At 35.6% G+C, this 24,940-nt stretch overlaps 1 protein-coding gene across 1 annotated transcript; it reads right to left on the bottom strand.

Annotated features, from left to right (window-relative positions):
* Positions 1 to 6,753: 6,753 nt before the first annotated feature.
* LOC129000100 (cylicin-2-like) lies at positions 6,754 to 20,095 on the bottom strand. Its single transcript, XM_054426995.1, has 4 exons — positions 19,724 to 20,095; positions 18,446 to 18,567; positions 10,590 to 11,442; positions 6,754 to 7,748 (listed from the first exon to the last, which is right to left on the bottom strand). Exons 1-4 carry the CDS (start codon positions 19,878 to 19,880, stop codon positions 7,573 to 7,575), a joined length of 1,308 nt encoding a protein of 435 aa, XP_054282970.1. The 5' UTR covers positions 19,881 to 20,095; the 3' UTR covers positions 6,754 to 7,572.
* Between the last annotated feature and the right edge of the window lie 4,845 nt (positions 20,096 to 24,940).

Raw genomic sequence — 24,940 nt, 5'->3', positions numbered from 1 at the left:
ATCGTACAATTTTAAATAACAATCGTAACTGGCTTGAGTATTGAAATACCAAATAGACTTATATATTTTTTTATTATAAATCTCAAAATCGCCATAAAACCATATTATTTTTAGTTTTGCACGTTGTAATCATAGTAGGTAACTGATATTATGTGAATATTTCTCAACCTCAACACAAACACTACACCAGTATTTTCCTTCCACCATGCACTCATGGCCACCTTTAACTACAGGCCGCGGCCTGGTAGAATTGGCATCTCCACAAGTGGTATGTTGTTCAGTGACAGACGTCTCATAAGATAACATGGCAGACAGGTGATATCAGCTCATTAATTCACACTTTATTGATTTCAATTTAAATTTATACACATAAATTTATTAAAATATTGAAAAAAGACATACAGAATTGAAAACCGAAACAATATGAATTAAAAATCTATTATGTACATTTTAAGCGGAGTCAATATTGTCATAGTCCAGTAACCAATATTTCGTTAATACACAAATACCATTAGCTGCTTCACTTCCAAACAAAACAGCTGTTACAACACCTCTTGTGATGTTGCCACTTTGAAGGCCGAGGCCTGGAGTTAAAGGCGGCCGTGCGTGCACCCGTGCACCTGCACCATCGATCTCTAAAATAGAGATCGATGGCGTGCACTACTACACCAATAATTCGCCAAATGGGCGAGATTATGTACGGAAGGTCTGTTCTTATGGTAACAGACTTTCTCGTGGTGTAGGAGCAGTGTTGCCACCACGTTGTTGCGATTTTACCCTAAATGCGGGCTAAAATTACCCTAAATTACCCTAAATCTACTTTGAGTTACCCTAAAAATTACCCTAAATGTTAATATTTGCGTTTAATGCTATAAAACATTGTTAAAATCATATAAATCTTACATAAGGTGGTTAATTATACTAAATGAAGTTCCAATATCAATCAATTTACGTAAAATTATACTCGATTCTAAAAAACCACCCGAAAGAAGAACAAAATGTTGATATTGATCAGCTCTATCGTATAACGAAAAATATCGAATCAAGAACTATCGTATTTTTTAACTGTATCGACCCATTACTACTGTTTTTGGACAATCATATGTTTAAAATACAGTACGGTACCACCAAAGCTTTAATCTATAACTTACGTAGTAGTAATTTCTTGACACAAATTTGTAAAATAATCCAGTTTAAACCAATTTAATCACATAATTAAATATCAAACCCAGTAATTAATAATATTTCATATTTTATTAGGCCTATAACGTGTTATAGAATCGAATACATTCTAAAACAGATAATTTTCCCTACTATTGATAAGATCGATTTGGATAATTTGATGAAAAATTCATCATAGCAATCGATTTAAACCGGTTGAATCGAATATGATGGTTTGGCCATAGTATGTAATGAACGTTTTTGCCAAATTTTGAAGTTTTTTTCATGTTTTTAGTAAAATTTCCAATGTTATCCCAACTTTTAGTTTTACCCTAAAATTACCCTAAATCTACCATTACCCTAAACTTTACCCTAAGACCAGTAAATTACCCTAAAAAAGGGTAATTACCCTCAAAGTGGCAACACTGTGTAGGAGAAGCAGAAGAAGCGAAGCAGAAGCATTCAAGCAGTTTAGAAGCACATTTCATGGAAATGGTTTCGTTTTAATTTTATTCATACTAACAGTTAACTTATAGTTTTCATAAGATTGATTTTTTATTTATTGATTTTTATATCCCATCTCTAATAAATACTGAGTTTTGATTTAAAACAGCAAAAATGTTTCCAAATTTTTGGGTATAACCTCCCAAACCAATTTTGTAAAAGAGTACTATTCAATTGCCCAAATTATCGTACAAATAGCATTATCGTACGGTGACGTATCGTACATCGTACGGGAGGCTAAATTATCGTACAAAACGATAATTATCGTACGTCTGAGAACACTGCGAGTCGCTGATTTTGTTAGGTTGGTATAGCAGTAAGTTTTCTTACCATAGCAATAACATGGCTTCTTATAACTAGGTTGGTATAGCAGTGAGTATTTTTGTCATACTTGAATACTTTTAATACTTTAATAATTTTCTTTGAAATGGTGACCATACAAAGTAGGTATTTTAAGCCAAGTATAATAATAGTTATAGCAATAATATGGCTTCTTATGGACACCCACCTCACGCAAACATGGCGGCTGGCGACACGCATCTTTGACATTCAGTGCTACCTCCAGTTAGAATTATAGCTCAGTGGTTAGCACAGGCATGACAACTTGTTACTTTCTCCTCCCCCTATACCATAGTATATGGAGAAAGTATTGTTTTCGTAAAAATTTTCGAGTTTGAATGGATACATTCGTTTTGGGTCCCCCTGGAACCAAAAAAGTGGTTTTCGAAGTGATGTCTGTGTGTGTGTCTGGATGTGTACAGAGCTATAGGGACTACACCTGTGGTCCGATTTCGATGAAATTTGGTACGGAAAAATCAGATTTTCAGAAAAATAGCCCGAACGATTTTGATAAAAAATTTAGTATGTAGTCCTTTAAATTCTGAACAAAATTGTACGAATCCCATTTCCGTATATTTACTCTCACCGCTTACACATGATAAAGGTTGTTGACAAACTTATGGGAGAAAGTATGTGTCAGAATGCTGATACCGTTTATTTTTTACTAACTTACAAACTGTTGAACAATTAATAAGCAAATGTAATAACAATAGGCATGACAACTCTACAGAATAGTTATTTATAGAAATTTATTTTTATTTTAGGACGCTAGGCACGAGCTCGGGATTGTTTTTCACATTACTTTAGGCTAGACCTGGGGGCTGCAGCATTATCACTTAAATAAAATCCATTTGTGATTTGGCGGGATTGGAACCCAGGACGAAAATGAAAAATGATAATAAAAAAATGGCGAAATATTTACTAAAATACTCTATAAAACAAGTTTATCTCGCTACAGAATACTTTGAAGAGGTTCAGTTAACTGTGTTAAAAGTTTAGTAAAAAAATTTTTTTTAATGTTTTTTGGTTTTGGATTAAGCGGACCTTCGGATTATCGGGACTCCACATACAGTATCTACGAAGTTAAAGGCCAGTGACATTAAAACGTACGTTTCAAAATTTTCACTCAACATCTACTGAGGTAAATATTTGTTTTGCTTTTTGCTTGTTAAGGCCTAGAGTAGTGAACAAATAATTTCCCAGCATTTTATTTTATGCTAGATATCAACTAGGATTCCTGTCTAATCGTAACACTTGGCTTCATGTAAATTTGTTAACACTTAATATATTTTGAAATGCTGGGTTCATTAGATGTGCAACACAGAGAAAAGATACAGAGGAAACAATCAATGGTACACTTAAGTGGTGTCTAGAGCTAGTGCTGTTGTCTAGGGCAATGACCCCCCTCGCTCTCATTTACTACAACGCTTGAGGTTAAGGAAGCGGAAGACCCTGTGCCATAGGAATTTCCTCACAATGCTCACCGTTTAGGCTCCTCCTTGCTCGTCACAGTATATTCCTGCCCCTACATACCAGAGCTGAAAGCACGTACGGTTGACTTGTCTGAAGCTTAATTCTCAGTGTGTGCAAAAATTACACTAATTTAAATATTATTTGATTTAATTAATCTCTCTCACTGAGAGTAAGGTTTTGCAGTTGATATGCAAAAAAGTTTTTGTTTGAAAAAATATTAATGAGATCACACAGGTAAGGATAATCTAACACATACACAATAAAACACTTTTTATTTTTAAGGATTATTTCTAAATATTTACAGTATAATATTCTTAAATCAGTTCTTTTCAACATCACACCTCATTTCTTTGTATACTGAATTTCATTAACATGGAATGAAACATATTAATGTTCATGGCTGGTTTTCATAGTTACCGATTATGGCTGCATTTTTGGCACCAACTACAAGAGGACTGAAAAAATGAGTGAAAAACAAAAAAAGATAAACCAAATTCGGCAAAGGAAAACTCCAAAAATGACTCGCATGGCACAACATTCAGTTATAAAACTAAGGCAAACAAATTTTTTTTTATTGAATCAACTGTGCGAAATAAAAAAAATGAATAAGTATTGATAGTATTAATTACAAAATTAGTAAAAATTAACTGATTATGGACACTGAATGACTTGTCAACAAAGCCATGTTGAGTCCTGTCAATTAATACAAACCCTTTAAGAAGCGCAATTAATGCCTTTGTTAAAAATTAATTCTGGGAATATTTGAATTTTAGTTAGTTCCCACGGCTGCCACTAGGTAGACTATCACGAGCGTGTGGCCAAGTCAGCTGACTGGAGACAAAGAATCATTTTAGAAAGAGAGATAGATTGAGTAGCGTGTCCGACGCCCGATTGATCCTAGAACGGCTACGCGAAGCTCATTTTGGTGGCAAAATTCCAGTCTATTCTCCATAAGCATTTAGCTTCTTAAAGGGACTTGTTTTCTATGGTCCTGTAGAGATTAAATTCCCAGCCTGAGAGAGGACAAAGGTCTTTTACAGGCAGCAGAACTAAAATAAAACAATCTCATCGTGAAAAATAACTGGTCCCCTAGTTATATAACCTAAACAGTAAAGCACAAATAAAGAAATTAATACTAAAATAATAGAAACAAAATTTTGTCAATACTAGCGATCAGTGTCACTCAGTGGCGTAGCCAGGTTTGGAGCAGGGATGGCCTAAGCCAACCCCAGTAGGTAGGCGGGAGGTCCTCCCCCGGATAACATTTTGAAAAATAATAACTGTGTCACAGTCGTGACAGAATAACGAGAATAAATAATATTTTGTTTGTAAAAGTGAAGGTATCAAATATTGTTTTTATTTTTAATGGTCAAAATTTTTGGCTTCGAGAGAGCAGTGGGATGAGTAGTCAACTGTTTCTTTGTTACAATTCGAAGAATAGACGTGTGTTTGAAGATGTAAGGGGTCAGAGGTTATAAGTATAGGTGCGTAAACTGATTCAGTCTCATTTCGTCAATGTCCAGTCTTGTACCAGGAGCAGATGAATTACATGTCAACCTCGTTTTAGAGCTAAGGATTTATTTCTAGCATTATTCCAGGAAGAGATATCTAAAATCATATGAAAGAAAAAGATTGATTTCAGTTTTATTAGCAAATTTTTATTTGAAGTTGTACAAATTAAATCAACAGGTGAGGACCACATGGTGGCAATCATGAAATATTAGGGTATTTAGTACATTGTTCATTTTAAAAATATGTTACAGAAGAAGGAAAGTGATGAAAGTCTGAAGTTTAATCTTCTGTATTAATGTTAAAATGCATATTTACTTGTTTGAATGTATTAATAATGTGTAATTTCAATGTGAAAGAGATTTGATTTAACGAACTTGCTGTGTACTTAAATGTCTATTAAGCATATTTGGCTGTAATAAAACGTAACTTAATAGTTTAACAGAAATAATTTGTTTGACATAAAGGGTATTTACGGTCAGTGAGTTACCATGTGGAAAGATTTAATTTAATTGAAAGGAAACTTAAGATATCTGAATTTTTTTAGTATTGGTTAAATAAACTGATGTGTCTAGGTAAAGTGAGAAAGTGGGGTTAAGTAACGTAATTGATTGGTGTACAACTTTGAAATTCAGATAATAGGGTACACATTAGCTCTAGGACTAAGTATTTTTCATTTTTAAGGAAAGGGGATGTTAATTTTTTTTAGTTAATGATTGTGTTGGATTTAGAATTGTAAATAAATCTTTCTGGGATAATTATGTCAGCTTTCTTTATTTCATCAACCTCTTTTCAACACAACACTTTTCTTGATATTTTAAGTTAAGTACATAGGGTGCTAGTAGCTGGACTATATTCGACGAATCGAATCGTATGGTTATTAGAACCTTGTGTCAACTGTAAAGTAGCGTTTTTATGCAATCTAGACATAATAATTTTCAAAACATGAATAGATATTTTAATTGGCTTGATTATATTTAATCTATTTAATTAGGGTGTTTGAAAATAAAAATATGAATTTAAATTAAGTTCATTGGACGGAACTTATCCTTACTTAGAAATCTCCTCAAAACAGCTTTACCAAGTGCACGTAAACAGCGGGAACTGAGCAAAGGACCCGAATTTACAAATGGCGGGTAGATGTCGGTGACGTTTAAGCACTTTAATTAGAAGATAACGCCCGTTTAGGCATTATCAAAGGTATAATTGAACAGTACAAACATAAATCCTTTCCTACATTTACAGGATTTTTGACATTGTGTAATAACAATAACTAAATCGGGTTTCGGCGGGCCTAGCAGCTTTAACCCTCCAAGTGTCCATAGTTTAGGCCTTAATGTCCACCTATTTTTGGCGCATTTGCAAGGTTTTATTAAAACGGATCTGAGAAGCTTAAAACAATGTTAATTCTAATGTTCTATATACCATTTTGTTTGGAAAATCATGGGCTTCAATATTATATATAAAACATAAGGAACATTTAAAAAAAAAAAAAATTTTTAGGTAAAAAAATATAATTTCGAAAATTTTCAAAAAAAAAAATAAGTTCGCGCTCAATGAAATTGTATAAATTATAGGCCTATAAATATTTGAAAATAGCCACTTTGTTCTAAATTTTATGAGGATTACAAATATATAATAATATAAGGAAGTAGATTTGCAAATAAATAAGTTATGGGCAAAAAACTGATTTCAGTACATAGCGTTTAGCTAAGAATGCATAGCCTAACCATAGCTAGGAATCTGGCTGATAATTTACATCAATATCACTACCTACTTCTTCAGGATCATCAACCAGCACTTCAAAACCACTTAAATCTTCTTATAATGCACCACGTATATCACTACTTTTGATTTTTAACACTAAAACAATGATAAACGTAATAAAACACATCAGTCATCGGTCCGGGGGAGCCTAGCTGTTTACAAATACACGCACGTCAGCTGTCTGCTACAATATTTTCGGAACTAAAATGAATAGCGCTTGCTTAGAATATTACGGAAAGAACGATACCTAACTCGATCCAGTTCAATCCGATTCAGTCAGTCATAGAGCCTTCGCCGTAAACGATGTCTGCGTGTCGAAAAATCGACAAGTAACACTACACAAAGTGTGCTGCTTGTCGAATTTTCGTCAAGTAACACTGGGAGGGTTAACTCAACTCTCCGTTTAAAACTTACCACATCACCACCCGCATACTTTGTACAAATATTTTTAACCGAATTCATAGTTCATTATTAGCACACAAAAAATTCTAGCCTGGCGCCGCCCCCGCCCCCTAGTGCTTGCCGCCCTGAAGCAACTGTTCCACTGTTGCTATGCTACTGGTGTCAACAGACATAAACTAGACAAGAAAAACTAGCTTCAAAATTTACAATGGGATGAGAAGTCTTCTTGTGATGGTTAGTCTCTGACACTTACAACTACATTTATTGATTCCAAATTATTATCATTAAGTAAAAATTATTGTTTTTATAAGTTAGGTTGGTTTCCGGCCATGGACTTGGTCCCATGGTGGTGAGGGTTTCTACTGTTTACTCTTTGATGGCTTTATCAAAGGTGTGATGCGACAACGGTTACATGTCTTACAACATTCTGGTTCTTCTCTTCTGAGGGGAAGGTGCAGGGCTCGCAGGCTTTTGTGGTTCCATCGAATTACGAGTGGGTCTGCCCTTGACTGCTGGCATTTTTGTTTTCTTAGGAGGTTCGTCTGTTAACGATTCAGTGGACTTTGACATAGACTCTTTTGTTCGCTTTGTTCCTGTAAATGAAAAATCAATTTAATGTTTATTGAATAACTGAAAACCCCTAATACGTTGGTTATTTTATAACTTTGGAACATTAAGAAGTTTTACAACTCTAACTGAAATTTGGTTTTAAGGTGTAAGGTGGGATAAACTTGAATGAGTTTGTGAACCAACATGATCAGACCATGGGAACGGGGTTTTACAGGGGATTTTATGGAGTTATAGTTGGTTTTTCTCATTTGTGACCTAAAAACAAACACATTCCCAATTTCTCTCTAGACCTTTTTAGGTTTTACAGGGGATTTTGTGGGGTAAAAATTGGGTTTTCTCATTGTTGACCCTCAAATTAAACACATTCCCAATTTTTCTCTAGACCCTTTTAAAGAGTTTAAAAAACAAACAATTCAGCATGTCAAAGTGTTTTTGTACGGTTATTAGTTACCGAGATGTTTTATTCACTCCAAGATCGTTCACTCCAAAAAGTAATTTTACAAATTATTTGCCTGTTCGTTCGCTCCACAGTTCATTCAATCCAACGGGTACAGTCAGTTCTAGAAGTAGACTAACCAGTAGAAAATATTAATTTTGAATTTTACTGTACATTGGATCGAATGCACATTGGAGTGAACGATCAGTATAATTTAAATATTTAATAATCTTGAAATGTGCGTTCACTCCAAGATTGTTCGCTCCAACAGTGATGGGTGTTGCGTTCCCCAATCTGCAGGCTTGCGGTGCTTGTATATTGCCGTGATAGTTTAGTATAAATCTTTTTGACCACTTGTTGGCCTTTTAACTTTTATGTCTTTACAAAAATAATCTATACTATTATTAAAAAAGAGGTGGTTGCTGTATGTGCGTATGTGTGTATGGGAAAAGTAAACTCGAAAAATACTGGTCGGATTGGGCTGAAATTTGGCATGATGATAGCTCACATTCCCGATTAACATATCTAGGCATATTCTTATTTCAAAAATCCTTTCGGGCTCCGCCCCAGTGGCTCTGGAGTTTCCCATGTTAACCTTATGAGAAATGGAATTATTGAATCTTAACAGCTGTTTCAATTAAACAAGTTGGTTCTGTTCTATGATGTTCAATAGCATTAAAGTTACAAGGATTACCAACAGGGTGCAGCACTATTATTTCTTTTACATTTATGACAACAGCTAATTTGCAACCAAAAGGTGAGTGAGCGTAGCGAACAAACTTCAACCTGGAGGCGAGTTAGCGTAGCGAACGAGCTAACCTGAAGGCAAGTGAGCGCAGCGAACGAGCTCCAACCTAAAGGTGAGTGAGCGTAGCGAACAAACTTCAACCAGGACGTGATTGAGCCATGCGAACGAGATAATCTTGAAAATTAAGAAGTTAAACGGGGCAAAGCCCGCGGGTTACAGCTAGTACTTTGATAAAGATATTTAAGTCCCTACTGGTATAAAACCTAATTAGACATACCGTAGGCCTACTATATTTTATGCATAATTAACATTAACTGGTGATAACTTAAGACGTACTCTATGGGCATTATAGAAATTCTCACTGACCTTACATTTAAAAAAAAAAAATCTCTTGGGTTTGCCCCAGTAGGTGTTAAAGTTCCCATGTTATCCTTATGAAGAACATATTTGTTTACAATATAATAAACTGAATAATTTAATCGCTATAAATATTTTAGTAGAAATTATTTAAGGTAAACGTGTGCTAAAAACATTTACTGACTTGGTTGAAGTGAAATATTTACCAGGCTATTAGAATTTGGGTTGGCGTAAATATTAAAATGGAAAAAGCGAGAAAGCCTGGTCAATTTGATATACTAAAAAGTAAACTGAGTTAACACTGTGCTGCATTTCTTGAGCAATCGTTGAAAGAGCCGATTTGCAACCTATGAAACAATGAGAAAGTCATAGAACACCACCAAGTAGAATAAATGGAAACTAGTGGCTTGTAGGGACATAAGTCCCTGAAAAGCTCAAATGTAAAACAAATTATTGTAATATTTAAACAAACTCAGAATCAAATTATCTATGTGTCAGAATAGATATCCCAATAAAACATATCTTTTGTGTAAAAACAGTTTGATGTTTGTCTTTGTTTGTTTTTGTAGATGTTATTTTCAATAAATAATTTAAATTACTCCAGAGGTTTAACTCTGCTAAAGGCACTAAACATGTTTGTGAATACTAAAGTACAACAATAACCTTTAAATTAGAAGAAAAACTTCATAGTTTATTCAGCAGTTTATTCAGAATGCTAAGTTCAATTCTTTTGATTTGAGCCAGCTCCCATGATTCTACTACTTACCATACACTTAAAAATACACAAATTTGAAAGATCTCACAGAAAAATAATTATTTATTTCAACTTTCCAATACGTAACTAAAATGTCTTAGTTATTATAGGTAACGTTATTCCTGGTTTTATATAGTATACAGTAACTTACATTTTAGAAGTGACTGGCAAATGAGTAATCCAAATGTAATATTGCAACTACACACAACTACTCGTGTTAATTAAAATGACAATCTTTTGATTATGATAATTAATAACAATATAACTGTAGGTTGCTTTACGATTTGATGAACAGTGCAGGGTAAGCTATACCAGCTGATGTGTTATTAATGAAGCTAGGGCGAGAAATTGCTGCTTGAAACATCGCAAATAGTTTTATTGTTTGATATAGTTGCGTTATTGATTTTAACTATCTCCCCTTACTTAATCCATTTACTTTGTACCATAATGTGAGGTTCAAATGCACTAACGTAAAAATATGGAAGTAACAAAAATGCTTTGACATATAAGAAACACTTCATTCAAATTTATCAAAACTAATCAGGCTTAGACCTACACTAGTCTCCTACCTGTTGGAGTTTCCAGCTTTTCAGAGTCCACGTCCTTTCTACCTCTTAACTTTCCTGTTCTGGAAGATTCAGGTGTCTTTTCTGGAGATTTTCCTTCAGTTTTCTTTTCCATTTCTTTCTTCTTGTCTGAATTAACTTCTTTTTTCAAATCTACTTTCTGCTTAGGTGTTTCTGAACGAGTTATTTTAGTCTCACCCCTTTTTGCGGAATCACTCCGCAGTGGCTTTGGAGTTTCCCTTTGATTTTTTGAAGTGTCTAAAGTTTTTTTCTGGTCTGATTTCTTAGCCTCGACTTCTTTTTTTGTTTGCTCCGGGAGTTTTTTGGTCAATGAGTCCTTTTTATTTAACTTATTACCGTCCTCTTTTTTGAGATCTTTTTTACTATCCAAAACTGACTTTCTGACAGCTTCTATTTTCTCTTCGTCTCTTACCTGGCCTTTCTTTGAATCTTCTTTCTTCAAAGTATCTTTTTTGCCAGATTCTTTAGAACTATCTTTTTTTTGAGGTGTGTTATCTTTAACAGGAGTCAAAGTTCTCTTGGAACCTCTTTTAGGTATTTCTTTTCCAGTATTTTTAGGGGTTGTAATTCCTTTAGAAGAATCTGATTCTTTACTACTCTCTCCATCAGACAAACCCAATTTTTGGTCTTGAGATGAAGTATCCGACTCTGCCTGATTATCTTTCTGTAGTTCCACTATGTTTTCCATATTAGCCTCTGGTTCAGTGTTTTGCCTACGTATTGTTGGGGGGAGTTCTCTCAGCTTTTGCTCGATCAGTTCACTGTATTCATCTAGTGGTAGCTCAAAGTCTACTTCAACCGCACTGGCTGCATCTGCTTCTGCCTCAGCTTCATCCTAAAAAAATAAATAGTTTAGCAAGATTGTGAGAAGGAGTTTTATATGCCAACACCTACAATAATAAATCAGTCCCTAAGATTAAGCATGATACTGTCTAATGTGACATCGAGACATGTTTTCTAAATGGTAAAAATGTGTACATTCCTCATATTTGCTCATTATTTCTGGATCCTGATTTTGATCAAAGGTTCTTAGGCCAGGTACCTAGGCGGAATCCCAGCAGTATTGCAGCACGTTATGGAAGACCCCAAACACAGGGAGCAGTGAAGGGACACTGCCAGCGATGTTGCCTACAGACTTAAGCCATGAAATCATATGGGGTTCCGACTTCTATTTAAGTTAGCTCAAAATACTAGAGGTAAGTGAGCAGCTTGATTTTCAAGTCAAGCCGCACCATAAAGCTCGAGTGATATGAATATTTCTTACAAAGTCACATCCTCGAGCTAAGATAAGCATTTATTCATAGAAATAACAGAAAGTGTCTGTAAAAATTTAACAGTCTAAAATTTCTGATGTCCCTGCAATTGTTGTGTAGCATCTGTGTTTAAAAACTGGTAGGAAAGGGGGGTGTAGTAAAAAACATGTGTCTTCAATTCTTTATTATTGTTTTGTTGTGTTTGTAAACAAGTCCATTATAATTCAATGCAGTATTGTTCAAGTTATTAAAAACCTTTCTAAAGGTAATACAAGTTCTTTTTCATTCATTCTTACTCTCATTACAATTTTAATAACTTGATTTTGTGAAATGGATACGATCCTAAAGCCAGACAAGTTTAGTGTAGATCCAAACTCATCATCTGCAAGTAAGGAATGGACACATTGGCACAAAACATTTCAGAATTTTGTTACCAGCATCACACCACAACCATCCGACTCCGATAAACTCAAAATACTTATAAACTTTATTACTGCGGAAATCAACGAGTACATAAGTGAAAGCGGTACGTATAACGATGCTATATCTGTGCTAAGAAGTATCTATGTAAAACCTGTAAATGAAGTATATTCCAGACATAAACTATCTGCACGTCAGCAGCAACCTGAGGAGACTATTGACCAATATCTCCAGGCTTTAAAATTACTAAGTAAAGACTGTCAGTTTAAAGCTGTCACAGCTGAAAAGAATAGGGATGATTATATCCGTGACACATTTATTGCTGGAATAAAATCTTCTGCAATTCGCCAGCGCTTACTAGAAAATGTTTCGTTGACACTAGATCAGGCATATAGTCAAGCCAGATCCCTAGAACTTGCACATGAACAATCATTAGCTTTTCAATCTTTCCAATCTATAGTAAATGCAACTTCGTCCCAAGAAACTCAAGCGAGCAATCAGAATCTTGATGCAACTTCAAGCAGTTTAGAAAAGTGTTCTCTAGCTGCTGTGACTGAAAAATGTTTCTTTTGTGGTAATCTAAGACATCCTAGGGTCAAATGTCCAGCTAAAAATACAATTTGTCATAACTGTGGTAAACAGGGGCATTTTGCTAAGGTCTGCAGGGCAGGTAAACTACAAACCAAGCAATTGGATAAATCTAAAGAAGTAATGAACTCTATTGACCTAGCAGCTTCGCCCGGTGGGTTAACAAAGAGTACAGTACAAGCCCTAGTTAATGGTAAATCTGTCTCTGCTTTGATAGATACGGGAAGCTCTCTAAGTTTTATAAACAAATCTACTGCTCTTAATTTAGGTATTCCTATAAAACCAGGTAGGGGTACTGTCTCAATGGCTACTACATCAATCACATCCGACATAACGGGTCAATGCAAAGTAAATCTTGTCATTCTTGATCACTTTTACAAGCAAGTTAATCTTTCATTGTTACCAGATCTTTGTGCAGATATAATTGTTGGACATGATATTTTGAAAAACCATGCAAGTATTAAAGTAGTCTTTGGTGGCAACAAGTCACAACTAACCGTATGTAGCGTGGCAGCCTCAACTGTAGAACCGGTATCTTTGTTTTCTAATTTAAAACCGGAATGTAAGCCAATCGCAATCAAGTATCATCGCCATAGCACCGATGATTTAAAGTTTATTGAAAACGAAGTAAGTAAATTGCTTAAAGACGATGTTATAGAGCCTAGTATGTCTCCATGGAGGGCTCAAGCATTAGTAGTTACTACTGAAAATCATAGAAAAAGAATGGTCATTGACTACTCCAGGACTATAAATCGTTTTACATTACTGGACGCTTACCCACTACCTAGAATCGATGATATCGTTAACAAAGTTGCAAATTATGAGTTTTTCAGTACTATCGACTTGAAAAGTGCGTACCACCAAGTAAAGATAAGAAATGAAGAAAAGCACTACACAGCTTTTGAGGCCTGTGGTCAACTCTACCAGTTTAAGCGTATCCCGTTTGGGGTCACTAATGGGGTGGCAGCATTCCAACGTGTAATTGACCAAGTCATCCAAACAGAACAGTTACAAGACACTTACGCCTATCTTGATGATGTCACAATCTGTGGAAAAACACAAGAACAACACGATATAAACTTAAAAAAGTTTATCGAAGCTGCATCCAAATACAACCTAACTATTAATAATGAGAAGTCTTCATTTTCACTGCGATCGATCAACTTGTTGGGCTATCATATATCTAAAAAAACTATCAAGCCTGACCCCAGTCGACTAGATCCTTTGAAAAATTTACCTCCACCCAGAGACACCGCATCACTGAGGAGGACCCTTGGTATGTTTTCACATTATGCTTCACTTATACCAGATTATGCTACCAAAGTGATTCCACTTGCGCGTACTACATTCCCTTTGTCCAAAGCAGGGCTCCAGTCTTTTGAAACTATAAAAAGTGAAATCATCGGATCTGTAGTAAGCTGCATTGACCCTGAAGCACAGTTCATCGTAGAAACTGATGCATCTGAGAGTACCATTGCTGCTACTTTGACTCAATCGAACCGTCCAGTCGCATTCTTCTCAAGGATACTTTCTCCAGCAGAACAAAGACATTCAAGTGTCGAAAAAGAAGCACAAGCTATTGTGGAAGCACTGCGGAAATGGCGTCACTATTTGGTTGGTAAACATTTCAAGCTGATTACTGACCAGAGGTCGGTTTCTTTTATGTTCGATAACAACCGTCAAGTGAAAAATGAAAAGATAATGAGGTGGAAACTGGAATTGTCGTGCTTTCATTATGATATTGTATATAGACCCGGTAAAGATAATATGGCTGCAGATGCCCTGACTAGAGTATGTTCTTCAATCCAAAATCAAGAAAAACTGTTGATTGATTTACATGTGAATCTATGTCATCCAGGTGTGACACGTTTGTACCACTGGGTTCGAAGTAAAAACTTGCCCTACTCGATTGATGAAATCAGACGAATAACAAACTCCTGCAATGTGTATGCTGCTGTGAAGCCTAGATTCTTCAAACACAAAGGGATTTTGATTAAAGCCACTTCTGCATTTGAACGGCTGAATATCGATTTCAAAGGCCCGCTGCCTTCATCAAGTCGAAACCGTTACTTATTAGTAATAGTAGACGAGTTTTCACGGTTCCCTTTCGCTTTCCCTTGTTCAGACATGTCATCGTCAACAGTTAAGTCGAAACTAAAAACATTATTTTCTACTTTTGGGGTTCCTAGTTACATACATTCGGACAGAGGAACATCATTTCTGAGCCAAGACTTAAAAAGCTACTTGAACTCACTTGGAATCTCAACTAGTAGAACCACTGCGTACAATCCAGCAGGTAATGGGCAAGTAGAAAGGTATAACGGCATTCTATGGAAAACAATTGAACTAGCGTTGAAATCACTTAATTTAGAAATAAACCAATGGGAGACAGTTTTAGAGGATGCACTCAGCTCAGTGAGATCATTACTTTGCACAGCCACAAATCAAACTCCTCACGAGCGTATGTTCTTACATCCACGTAGATCTGGGAACAATGGTGTTTCAGCTCCTTCATGGCTTCTCAATTCCGGCCCTGTCTACTTGAAGAGATTTAATCGTACGTCCAAGTATGAGCCACTTGTTGAAGAGGTCCAACTTCTTCACGGGAATGCCGAGTATGCTCATGTTAAGTTGCCTGACGGAAGAGAAACTACCGTGTCTACACGTCATCTTGCTCCGGTTGGTGAGTACCAAACCGACATAGAGCAAACCGATTTTGAGAGTGATGAAAATATTCTATTACCCACTTCTCAACCTGAACCTGAATACTTTCCTAGTCCATCATTAACACAGAACCAAGAAGATGAAATGAATACTACTGCAGAGAATTTACAACCTAGACAAGAAGCTTCTAGAGGAGAGAACCATAACACATATCCGAGAAGAAGTTTCAGAAGCAGAAGACCTCCTAATTATTTAAATGACTACGTTCATTAACATTAGGGAGGAAGAATGTAGTAAAAAACATGTGTCTTCAACTCTTTATTATTGTTTTGTTGTGTTTGTAAACAAGTCCATTATAATTCAATGCAGTATTGTTCAAGTTATTAAAAACCTTTCTAAAGGTAATACAAGTTCTTTTTCATTCATTCTTACTCTCATTACAGGGGGAGAGGGTGGCGGCAATTTCAGAATTGGTAAACTGAATATGAAAATGGAACAAGTGGCAAATATAATTACACTAGTGGCCTGTAGGGGCCATGGCCCCTAACCAGGTTGTGGTTTTGCTCCTGACTTACAATCACATCTGATGCTTTTTGGTAAGATTGCGCTTAGGGGTTAACAGATAGTATGATTGTTAACTTTGACAGTATTTATTGTTTTATATTTTGGTTTTCCTTTTGCTGGAGTCCATATGAAGGAAACTCCCCATTTTGTGGTAGTAAGTCAGAAATATATCTATGAATTTGTCCCTGAATTTTAAAACAGAAAGGCCCATTTCCTTGATTCTCTTTTTGTATAGCGGAAAGCGACACAAAAGTCATTGCAATGTTGTATTGCCTTATATTTTTTATGAAGTTAGAATCATGTAAAAACAGTTCTTTTAGTTTGTCATTTACTTGAGGTTGTGGCATGTTAATGAGTCCATTGTGGCAACATGCGTTGAATTGTCCATTTGTGGCCTCCTCCTCTGCGAAGTGAAATGCGCCACAATGCATGCAAGTGCTGTTAAGAGGACCTAGATTGTGAGAAACAACACTCATGTCATTTTCCAGCGTTCTTCTGAAGGCAGGTTGTAAACCAGTTTGTGGATTTATTTCATAGTTATGCATTACATGACGTTCTCTTTCAGCATTTCTTGTGTCAGTTGAATTCCTGGATACTCTTCTTTCGTCTTCCCCTACCCTGTCTAGTTACTTCACTCATTATAAAAATGGAATTATTTAACAACATTGACTTTCGGAATAAATTAATGTTAACATTGCAAATAAATAAGTAACAGCTGGTTAGAATGCACAAGTTTTTCAGTCCCCATGATTTTCTTATGGTGGATATTTTACGTTATAGGCTTTCTCGTTTTCTGGTAACTTTATGGGAATTCCGCTATTTTCTTTAATTTAAGACCTCTCCCACTTTTCTGCAACTTACCAGACATCCACAATTTTCTGGTAAAAATGTTGTCTTACAGAATTATTTACAGACTGTCCCAAAAGACCCGTACCGGTTTAATAACTCCTAAACGAAACTAGCTTCAGTAATAATATTTCAGACATGACTCCTGGCTACAAAAAACCTTTTTTTGATGTGTTAGTAACTATTGCACCTGCGCCCAAAAACCAAATTTGGTGGTTTGCCCCAAATTTTTAAATGTAAACCCCTATCGAGTGACCCATCATGTTAAAGGTTTCATTGAGTTAAACACAACAGAACAAATCCGAGGTCGAGGTCCGAGGGGGCAGGGGCAATAGTCATGTCTGAAATATTAACTGTAGCTAGTTTCATTTAGGATTTATTAAACCGTACTGGGACTTTTGGGATATGACCATAAGAAACACTAAAAGGTCAGCCATTTTGTACATGAGCGAGATATCGACCTTGAATTTGCGCTGTTGTGTTTAACTCAATGAGACCTTTAAAATGATCACTCAATAGGGGTTTACACTTAAAAATTTGGGACAACCCCCCCAAATTTGGGTTTTGGGGGCAGGGGCAATAGTAGGCCTAACTAACACATCAAAAAATAGTTTTTTTTTAAGTACTGTATATGGTTATGGAGGCGTGACTTGTAGTTTTCTCAAAAGTTCATGAGTACTTTGGGATTTATATATGGATTTGAAAAATACATTGGACCCGAACGGGTTGTTTGTTGACAATCCTCCAAAAACTGCTTCCTCTAAATTGAATTGTGTAAAATATTCTCAAAGGCAATTTCCAGTAAATCTTGCCTTTACGATTACGGTACATCGCAGTTAAGGATGTAGGCTATTGTATATCAGGCTTTGGTGGACCTATGAAAGTCAAAATTTTTCCTCTGCTTAAACTACGTAGCATTTAGAACCACCGAGGGCTTGCCGATTGAGCCATTTTATATAGAGGGAGTCAAAAGCATAAACAGTAAATGGCAAAAAAGAATAAAGAGATAGAAAGACTCAAGAAAATTGCTTATAACGATGGATTAAAATCAAGAGGTTTGTATTGATCAATAACATAAACTTATGTTTTATGTTGTAATCTCGTAGACTATATTTTTTTATAAAAAATTGTAGGTATTTGTGAAGAAGGTTATTTTTTATATCGTTCTCACTCCGCTCAATTGGCAGACATACCTACATGAGGCCGCATACCTAGTACAATATAGAATATTATATGCTTTCAGGTAAATATAGAATATTGTTACCTCCCCCTAACTCATTTGATTGCAGATTTATAGCTACTAATTGGTCCAGAAAGATCATTTTACAATTGATACCTTAGCAAATTTCAATAATTTCAGCTCTAATCTGACAAATGTCCTCCGAGGCACTTTCCCACTAATTCCTCACCTTACAAACTGGGGCTTAGGGCAAGTACCTTAAAGCTTAAAGCATAATAGTCTACCTTATGTGTGTATGCGATTGTAGTCGTGAATACACTTACCAATGCTTCCATGTCATACCAACAGTTAAGTTTCTTCCAAATGATAGATGGAGAAATTCTTTTGTTCATTGCACTTGAAAGACGCTCATGAATCTTTATCATGCGGAAATGTTTATGAGGACCTAAAACACAGGAACTTTGTTTAAAGGTGTAGAGATAATTTAAAAAGTGTTCAATAATCCAGCTTCATTGTAAGGAATTTTTTGTTGAATATAGGCCTAATGTCTTTTTATTCGATCGACTATGATCAGGAGTAGCCTAATAATACCTAAAAGTAGTTTTTTGACTCATTATTTTAGTGGAACAGGTTTTTGCACTTTCCTCGTAATAAAGGGTTTTCAAACGGCTTTGGTAGCTGTGACCATCTAAGTTAAGTTAGATTATCATGGTTAGGCTACAAAACCTTTACAACTTCTTATTTATTAAGTAAAGACACTTGCAGCCATTTTAACTCTTTCAATGCGGCCGTCATGTTTACTCTTGAAAATTCCACTTATCTCAATGATAAGGAATCAGTCGCCGGCGACTGACCCGCACGCAATGTGTTAAAGACCCACTTGAAGAAAATGAATTGATTGAAAAGGGGGATTTCACAAGTATGAATAGGCCTAAGTAAATAGTAGGCTACAATTAGTAGTAATTTGTTTTCGTAGTAGGCCTACTATAAAAACGCTGTTGAGTTTTTTAGTTAGTGTTATCAAGGGAACGTTAATTTTTGCCAGCCTGTAGCATAGAATGCAACCTTTATTTTGGTGTAGGTTGGTACTAAACATTCCCGTAAAATCCTGTCTGGCAATGATTTTGGCCCGTTTTCGGGGATTTCCTCTATTCGAGCCATAAATTATTAGGAAAGACTCTGGTTATTGATCCAGGCAGTGCTGCTACCTTTGGGTGTTTCAGTGAACTACGTCCACTTTCAGGGTAACGCAGAACAATTACCACTGCTCTATTGTGATTCGTCTTACTGAGATATTTCAATGCCAATAGCGATCGCTGATTCAGTTAGCGTGCCGGGGCTCCGCCCGGGCCTGTATAAAGGTTTTCAGCAGTGAACGTGTTAATAGCCTATATTCAACTTTTTTTAAGTAACTTAGGTCCTAACTTAAACAAATTAGGATGCACTAAGTAGGATACCGGTAGTCGATTGTTATACTACTTAACTTATTTTAAGTGGAAATGTTTGAAAGAGTGCAAAAAACTTAACTCTACAAGTCAGTATCAACAAGCTAAAAACCTAAGCTAGACTCATAAACTAGGCTATATAATGTTGTTTCTTACCAACAGGTTTCAATCCATGAAGTGAATATAAAAGGAGAATTTCTTGATCTGGAGACCACTCTAAATCTTCTATTTCCTCGTCATTTGACTTTTCAGAACATTCCTCTTTGTTGTCCATATCTAGAATTTGTGCATTATTTGTTGATGTGCCCATCATCCAAAATAGGCGTAGGTAGTAGGTACACAGCAAGACAAGGCTAGGCTACCTTTGATTGAGAATCTATATTAAGAATAACCGAATAAAATAGTTGTACTAAACTTTACTGAAGAAAAAACTTGATCTGGGGCCTCGACTTCTATTCCCAATTCTGAATCGTTGCCTTGCCGCTTATAATTGTTTCCAATGCCGCTACAATTAACCTTAAACCAATTAACCACTTAACCTTAAATAAGCAGAGCAGAAACAGAAACAATAAACAGTAAAACAGTAAACATTAAAACAGATTACAGAACAGACAGTATGCTCTTGTATGTAGGGGTCTATGACAGAAATTGACACAGTCAGACAGTACATAACACATTAGCTTACTCTACGTACTACCATAGATTAAACACACTCCCATGGAAGTATGTTTAACCTCTATGGTACTACCATGTACTACCATTTACGACTTTTAGCGAATTTCCCATAATATAGGGAAATAGCTATTACCGTAGTACTCATGGTAAGTCCGACGGAGTACCGATTTTTTTTTCGTTTTAAGGTCCCTAAAGGCCAAAAACCCCATCCGTTCAAATTCGTATATATATTATATATACATTTTTATTGAATAAATATATTGTTCACTATTGAGGGCTACTATTATTATTATTATTATTAGTAAATGAAATAAATAATTAAACATTTAGTACCCTTTAAGTTATTAATTTATCGAGTAACTAACATGTTTCGGCTCTTAGGCCATGATCACAGTTGTGAACAAATAGTAAATAAATAGAAATGTAAATAAAAAATAAGTAAATTGTCATATGATTTTGGAATTTTGTCTAATACATAGGTTGGCCCCAAGGCGTATGAGTTTCCTGTTTCCCTCCCTTCCCATAGCATTTTAGGATTCCAGATACCTTATCTATCGTCATAAAAAGTTCTCACACTCCGGTCTGTTCGCCTTTACTACTTCCTTGACCACTTACTACGTCACGGACCTGTTTCCCTCCCTTTCCATAGCATTTTAGAATTGCATATACCTTAATCTAATCGTCATAAACAATTTCCACACTCCGGACAGCTCGCCTTGACTACTTCCTTCACCACTTCCTACGTCACGGACCTGTCCCCCCCTTCCCTTAGCATTATTGGATTGCAAATACCTTAATCTATTGGTCATAAACAGATCCCACACTCCGAACAACTCACCTTTACTACTTTCTTCACCACTTCCTACTTCACGGCCCTTTTTTCCTCCCTTCCCATAGCATCATAGGATTGCAGATACCTTAATACAAACAGTTCCCACAGTCCGGACTGCTTGCCTTTAATACTTCCTTCATCACTTCCTACGTCATGGACCTGTTTCCCTCCCTTCCCATAGCATCATAGGATTGCATATATACCTTAATATAATGATCATAAACAGTTCCCACAGTCCGGACATCTTGCTTTTACTACTTACACTACTGTACTTCACTACTTTGGCACTTCCTACGTCGCGGACCTGTTTCCTTCCCCTCCAATAGCATTTTAGGATTGCAGATACCTTAATCTAATCGTCTTCAACAGTTCCCACACTCCGGACAGCTCACCTTGACTACTTCCTACGTCGCGGACCTGTTTTCCTCCCTTCCCATACAATTTTAGGAATTCAGATACCTTCATCTAATCGTCATAAACAGTTTCTACACTCCAGACTGCTCACCTTTACTACTTCCTTCACCACTTCCTACGTCACGGACCTCAAGCTAGTGTCGTCATTTGGTTATATTTATGATCCATACCGTTTATGTTCTAATATATGTGGAATAATAATGCTATCAGCTATTTCTTTATCTACTGCATTCAAAAGTCAACAGCTGGGGCCAATTTCATAATAAAGTACAAAATAATATTATTAGTAAATCAGCTGATCGCCCATTGCAAATCTAATGGAAAATACAAGTTACAAGTTGTAACTTGTAGTTTATTATGAAATGGGCCCCTGATCATATGTCTTTGTTTATGTGTCAAATACTGCTTCCATAAGGATTACATTGAAAATTTTAGACCCAGTGGGGCGGATTCCTGAGAGATTTCTTTAACGCCATATAGATGTTGGCACTCACCGGTATGGTCTTTATCACCATGCAAAATTTGAAAACTATTGATTCAGCCGTCTAGGAGGAGTTTGCGTATTACGAAATGCATAAGAGTCGACGTATAAGAGCTTCGCTCGCTCCGCTCAATGAACATAAATTTATTAAATATTGAAAATAAAACATACAGAGTTGAAAAACCGAAACAATATGAATTAAAAATCTATATCTGTACATTTTTAAGCGGATTCAATATTGCCATAGTCCAGTAACCAATCTTTCGTAAATACACAAACACCATTAGCTCCTTAAAAATCCAAACAAAACAGCTGTTACAACACCACTTGCGACGTTGCCACTTCGAAGGCCTGGAGTTAAAGGCGGCCGTGTTAGCAGCCACTACTACCACCAGCCACTGATTGGTAAATATGGCCAGCAGCCAGCGGATATGTAGGGTTCACATTATAACCATTAGCCACCAGTAAATAGCCGCTTGTATGTAAACGTCACCTCCTCCTACCACTCTTCTTTGACTTCTTAAATTTCATTTCTAAATGAATTACGTAGACTTCTTTCATAAGATCAATGATGATTTTAGTCTTCGTTCTTCAAGTCTTTGACTTTGATATGACTCTATAAGCTGCATCTTTGGTATTCCTGCCTTCTTTGGTATTGTATTCATGAAATACATTAACTTATTTAACTAATAATAATAACAACGACCTATTGTCTTTTTTAATTGCCATTCCAAAATTCAACAATTTTTCAACTATTATAGGTGGCGTTCGCAGATGCATCCACAAAATTGAGCGGAGTCATCAAGGGTTCATATTATACTATACTGTACTGTATAGTTGTTTATAGTTGCTCTACCCGTGCTTCGCTACGGGGTGAAAATACAGAAAAGAATAGTTCGGTTTTACTTTGAGATATTATAATATACTATAAGAAACAGTTACAACACACTTAATAGGAAACATATAGGCAAAGGCTCAATCGTGCTTATTGATTATTCAAATGATATCTCTCAATGTATTACAATACTATCATTTTATATAGTGTATAGCATTTAAAATATATATATATATATATATATATATATGCTAAAGTATAATTCATTAACCACATGGCACCATAAGAAACAATTCTCCTTGTAAACAAATTAAATTAAATAGCAGAACAGCATTTCTGACAACAGCTGGAGTTTCATAACAATGTTTGTTTCCCATGTTAATCTTATGGAGAAATATGAAACTTTAAAGGGCCCCAGGGCCTCATTCTTTAATTATTTAGCAAAAAAGAAAGTTTCCTGCACAACTTCACGTTACGCTCTTTCCAATGACACCAAAATCATGTCAATCGGTTCAGTAGTTTCGGAGGAGTAATTGTCACAAAAAACTTGCTTGCGTATTAAATAAGTAATAGATTGTTTTTGTCATACTGCAGTAAAAACAGTCGTCATTGCTGCATGCGTTGCGGGTCTAAATTAGCATTTTTATTCTTTAGGGAATAAAATTCGTTTAAGCCTCTATGGAGTAAAACTCAGCTGTTGTCAACTAGTCCAATCATATAAGGAATTTCCCGGGAAAAAATTCCCGAAGATTTTTTCTCAGTGGTTTCTTTTGTATTTTTTGGCGCTGAATCCGATTTTAAACTTTGTCACCTCGCCAGAGGTGAGCTTACTTCAGAAATCACAAAAAAACCAAATAAAATACTGTACTTGTTTAACTTTTTTGCGTATAACCTTTGACTATTAATACAGCAACTTCTGTATCCAATAGTCAATGGTATAACTCACAAACGGAGTATTTTTTTGCAATAACTGTCATTTACTAAATGAAAGTACACTAGTCCCAAACTGACGCTAGAGCGCGCTCAAAATTCAACATTTTCTTTTACCTATTGGAAAACGTAGGAAACGCCATTATAAATCCTTAGATTAGACACCCAACGTCCCAACGAACTCTATTTGATGAATATTAATTATTTTATAATTATATGGTACCATTATGTCACATTTAGTGGTAAAGAAATTTAAGTGATGTTTACAGTCGGTAACCATAGCAATAAATAAATAACAAAACAATTTTCAATTTAAACTAGAGGACCCAAGCTGCTCCGCAGCGTTAAAATAAATATAACAAGCAAACTACAACATTTGACAATATTCTCCATAAGAATAACATGGGAATTTTAAATTTAAATTTTTTTAATTTTCTCCGTTACTATTAACCGAACAAAAATACTTTTATATACTAAATTAATGGTTTTTTTAAGCTCTTTAAAAAGGTCTAAAATTTTTAGACCTTTTAGAGATTTTTTTTTAAGGAGAAATTGGGAAATTTTGTGTTTTGAGGGTCAAAAGTGAGAAAAACCCATTTTTACCCCATAAAACCCCCCGTAAAGCCCCGTTCCCATGGTCCGATCCTGCTGGTTCGCGAACTCATTCAAGTTTATCCCGCTTTACACCTTTAAACCAAATTTCATCAAAATCGGACAAAAATTACCCAAGTTATCGCATGTATATATATATATATATATACATATATAAAAATTTGAACGAATGGTGTTTTTGGCCTCTTGGTACATCAAAATGAAAAAGTAAATCGGTCCCGGGTCTAGGTCTTACCGTGCCACCTACGGTAATAGCTACTTCCCTATAGGGAAATTCGCTAACAAAACAGCTGGGACTTTTTAAACTAATGTATTGACATCTGTTTCAGAATATAATAACATTCAAATCAATCCCAATGTTATCCTTATGGAAGGAACTTTGAGGGCTGCCCACGCCCTTAAAAAGATATATTTCAAAAATCTAAAGCCAGTTTGCACATCTACACACCCAGACGAACATTTTGATATATAATATGTGGGGTTAAATCTTAAAACAAAAAAAGCCTTATTGTTCACAAAGTTTCATGTCGAGTATTAAATATATAGATATCCGAGGAATAATCAAATTTATGATTTTTGATTGAACAATACAGT

Source organism: Macrosteles quadrilineatus, unplaced genomic scaffold, assembly GCF_028750875.1.
Source record: "Macrosteles quadrilineatus isolate MER2022 unplaced genomic scaffold, UCM_ALF_1.0 Scaffold_8__2_contigs__length_117827958, whole genome shotgun sequence".
Lineage (NCBI taxonomy): Eukaryota > Metazoa > Arthropoda > Insecta > Hemiptera > Cicadellidae > Macrosteles > Macrosteles quadrilineatus.
This window is presented reverse-complemented; position numbering and strand designations above follow the sequence as displayed.